Below are 3,504 nucleotides of genomic sequence, written 5' to 3'. Positions count from 1 at the left end.
ACCACTAACACACATAAGGCCTAGGGGTACCAGTTATACATTGACTTGTTCATTCAATGCTAACCCATTGGCTAATTCTGTCACATGGTCACGTAATGGTACAACATTGGATCCTACTGCTTACACACATATCAGTGTAAATAATCAATCAAACTCTTCGCAGTTGATATTCTCACCACTGGAAGGACTGGATGATAGTGGAGAGTATACTTGTGAAGTATCTAATGGAGTTTTAACTAGGAGTAGATCATTATTGAATCTTACTGTTCAAGGTATGTTGGAATGTTTCCTTTATCTTTATTATTCCTTATTTTCCAGTTAATCCTAGTCCAGTTGGTAGTTTGATGGCTCCTACTATTGATATCACAAATACAAGTGTTAGGCTAACATGGACATTAGGTTTTAATGGAAATGCAGCATTGACTGGAGGTAGTGTATCATATACTGCTATATCTAATGGAGTTGGTTCTGGTCAATCTTCCTTTACTGGAGAGACTGTTATTGAATACACTGTGACTGGTCTACTACCTTTTACTACATACAGGTTCAGTGTGTCTGTTACTAATTCTGTTGGTGATAGTACTGTACAGACTGTAGAAGCAACCACAATAGCAAATGGTATCTTGTATATTTAAAAAGGAAATTAGTAATTATTGTTTTTCCTTTCTCTAATCACTCGATTAGCTCCAAATGCTCCAACTCTTGATAGTGTTACACCAGTTAACTCAACTGCACTTGAAGCTACCTGGAGAGTATGTTTACTTTGATTCAAGTACACAAATTCCTCTCTCTCCCTCCTCTCTCTCCTTTAGGATAATACTGATCCAATGATACAAAGTGCAGTGATTACATACAGTGTGGTATATTATCAACAAGGACAGGATTCATCATCAGTTACATTGACAGTCAATGCTCCTACTACTACAGTAATGATAGGTGGTTTATCTAAAGGAACACATTACATAGTACAAGTATATGCTACTAATACTATTGGATCCAGTTCATCAAGTAACCTATTGACCACCAGGACTAATATTGATTGTAAGTTGTAATCATGCACTTACATGTATAATACATGTATGTGTGCATTGTACATACTGGTGAACTTTTGTTATTCTATATCATATATTTATAATACATGTACTTTTTATAAATCTATTATATCTGTTTATGTTTTGAAACTTGACATTATTGTAAGTTTGTTTTTTGTGTATTGATATGTAGACTATGCATTCTTTTCTTTCTCTTTGTCAATAATCTCCGTCTCTTTCTCATCCTCCATTACACAGCTCCCTCTCCAGCCACTGATATCACTGGCCTCACCCAGCTTTGCATAGGCAAGGACTAGGTACTTGGTTTGTCTGTCTGTGTTTCATTACCTGAGACACGCCTATAGGCATGATCAAGGGTAAAGCAGTCGTCCTGTGTGTGTGTGTGTGTGTTCACTTCCCCTCCACTTTTGAGCTGACATTGCTTTCTTGTCTAGTCCTGGAGAGTCTTATAATCAATACTGGATGTGCCACCATTTACTGTGTGCGCCAGCTGTGCAGGTGGGGCATGGCTTGATGGAGTCATACCTTCATTGCAGCCACACCTTTACATTGCTACAGCATGCACCAGTGCAGCAAACATGCTGAAGCTTCTTCTCTGTCTAAAAAACATTCTCTGTCTCAAAACATTCACTAAGTTTTAATAAATCTAGTACATGCTGAAGCTTCTTCTTTGTCTCAAAATTTTCACCAATTATTTTCTCTTAATTTATTAAAACTGTTACATACATATTGTCTCGAGGGTACGCACTTAAGTGCTCTCATTCATTCATTCATTCTGTGTGCTCTCTTTTGTCTTTGAGAATGTATATCTTTATAATCGCACGCTATAAATCTATGAGAGCTTCTCTTCTGTTAGGAAAAGTCTTGCTTTACTGCCCCGAGATGTTTAGAGAGCAGCTCTAGGTAGTGCAAGCTTTTTAACTCACAAGAAAATGCTCAGCAATAGCGGTAGTACTCTGGAGGTAAATGAGACTCTTTCCCAGTAGATCAAGAATAATTATGTGTGGGACTCGTTAAATCTTTTTTGCTGGTGAGTTATAGCTCAAATTTCATCCAAAGTGAAGTACTATAATAGCAGTAGTTCGGCTAGTTTAAGGATCCTAAACTCTCTTAAGTCACTCAACCTATCTAGGCAACAGTATTTGTGCCATTACAACATCATAATAGTGCTTAGAAGAAGAGAAAAAAACTGAAGCTTCCCTCTCACATGGTCTTGCTGCATGCCTCCAAGCAGGACCAAGGTGGGAGTTGCTTGAGCCTGGGCCCTGGAGCAGCTTGCTGCACTTCTGCAAGCATGCCAGAGCAAGTGTAACAATATTTTGAATTGAATTCAGCGATATATTTGTTCAATGTTATGTAATGAGGGGATTCATCATAATTTTTGTAATAAAATGATCATTATATTGGTGTAATGTGCACTTGCAGATCACTCTGTTACCAAATTTTAAAGTTGTAGTTGTATTGCTGTTATATATGCAATTTTTTAGATCTTGTTGCTTGTGGAATGGAAACTACAGTTAGTAGTGATCATGGTACATTTGAATGGCCAGAGACAATTCCAGACAGTACAGTTAATATATCATGTCCTAATGGTCCTAGTGGTGCTACTGCTAATAGAAAATGCACTAATAATAGTACTTGGGAATCACCTAATGTAACATTCTGTGCAACATCTGTGATATCTAATCAATTTAGAAACATTTCAAAAGTAAATAATAATAAAGACTTGATATGTAATTGTACTATAATTTCTTCAATTGTATATTCAATAGGTAAATGTTACTGCTGAAAATGTAGTATCAATATTTGAGAACTTAACTGATCTAGTGATGAGCACTACTGATGCTGCTGATCAGAATACTGACAACATTAGAACAGTGTCTGCCATATTGAACCAAACAGCAATACTATTGTCAGATCCTAAAATTATCATGAATCTCTCATCATCAGAATTATTGATGGTACATCACATGTTTTATCATTAAATGATTTCTTTGAAGACAACAGAAAATACTGTGCAGATACTTGACAGCATAGAGGAATGGTCACCAGCTGTAGTGGAGACAGAGTCAAATAAGTAATATTTATTTTTATGTTCACATGTACATGATTACTTTAATTATATAGCATTATCAATTCTTTTGAGAGGATCATTGATGCTTTAATAAATCAAGACAATTTTACCAACGTAACAGTTGTGGAGAATGACATTGCTTTAAAAGGAGAAAGTGTAAGCCTCCTGCCTTGCTTTCTTTCCGATTTTTGTTCATTTTATAGTTTCAACAAGCAGTGTTTAATGGAATAGAATTTACAGCAGCTTCTATTAGTAAGCATAGCAATAACTTACATGTAAATCTATGTACTACACATTGTGTCATCTAGTAATAATGGGAAGTAAGTTCCATAGTTTATTATCAGTAATTGAAAATTTGTACTTACATGTATTCTATTC

General features: G+C 35.8%; 2 protein-coding genes across 2 annotated transcripts; both read left to right on the top strand.

Moving 5' to 3' along the window:
- The first annotated feature begins 7 nt into the window (after positions 1-7).
- On the top strand, positions 8-1,364 carry LOC109590905 (protein sidekick-1-like). Its single transcript, XM_020006749.1, has 5 exons — positions 8-272; positions 319-618; positions 685-752; positions 813-1,041; positions 1,290-1,364. The coding sequence occupies exons 2-5, from the start codon at positions 345-347 to the stop codon at positions 1,346-1,348; spliced, it is 630 nt and encodes a 209-aa protein (XP_019862308.1). The 5' UTR covers positions 8-272; positions 319-344; the 3' UTR covers positions 1,349-1,364.
- Positions 1,365-2,549: 1,185 nt separating this feature from the next.
- On the top strand, positions 2,550-3,498 carry LOC109590907 (uncharacterized). The gene is made up of 5 exons (XM_020006750.1): positions 2,550-2,760; positions 2,825-3,013; positions 3,053-3,129; positions 3,180-3,282; positions 3,330-3,498. The coding sequence occupies exons 1-5, from the start codon at positions 2,557-2,559 to the stop codon at positions 3,432-3,434; spliced, it is 678 nt and encodes a 225-aa protein (XP_019862309.1). The 5' UTR covers positions 2,550-2,556; the 3' UTR covers positions 3,435-3,498.
- Positions 3,499-3,504: the final 6 nt, after the last annotated feature.

The sequence above is a fragment of the Amphimedon queenslandica genome, unplaced genomic scaffold (genome assembly GCF_000090795.2).
Source record: "Amphimedon queenslandica unplaced genomic scaffold, v1.1 AMPQUscaffold_9300_Cont18721, whole genome shotgun sequence".
Classification (NCBI taxonomy): domain Eukaryota; kingdom Metazoa; phylum Porifera; class Demospongiae; order Haplosclerida; family Niphatidae; genus Amphimedon; species Amphimedon queenslandica.
Note: the sequence above shows the minus strand (reverse complement) of the source record. Positions and strands in the feature narration are given on the sequence as shown.

Excerpts from the sequence above, each read along its gene's own strand:
- LOC109590905 (XM_020006749.1), top strand. The coding sequence starts at position 345 with ATGGCTCCTACTATTGATATCACAAATACAAGTGTTAGGCTAACATGG. Across the intron at positions 619-684 it reads AGCAACCACAATAGCAAATG|CTCCAAATGCTCCAACTCTT; the intron begins GTATCTTGTATA and ends TCACTCGATTAG. Across the intron at positions 753-812 it reads CACTTGAAGCTACCTGGAGA|GATAATACTGATCCAATGAT; the intron begins GTATGTTTACTT and ends TCTCTCCTTTAG.
- LOC109590907 (XM_020006750.1), top strand. The coding sequence starts at position 2,557 with ATGGAAACTACAGTTAGTAGTGATCATGGTACATTTGAATGGCCAGAG. Across the intron at positions 3,014-3,052 it reads CATCATCAGAATTATTGATG|ACAACAGAAAATACTGTGCA; the intron begins GTACATCACATG and ends ATTTCTTTGAAG. Across the intron at positions 3,283-3,329 it reads TTGCTTTAAAAGGAGAAAGT|TTTCAACAAGCAGTGTTTAA; the intron begins GTAAGCCTCCTG and ends TTCATTTTATAG.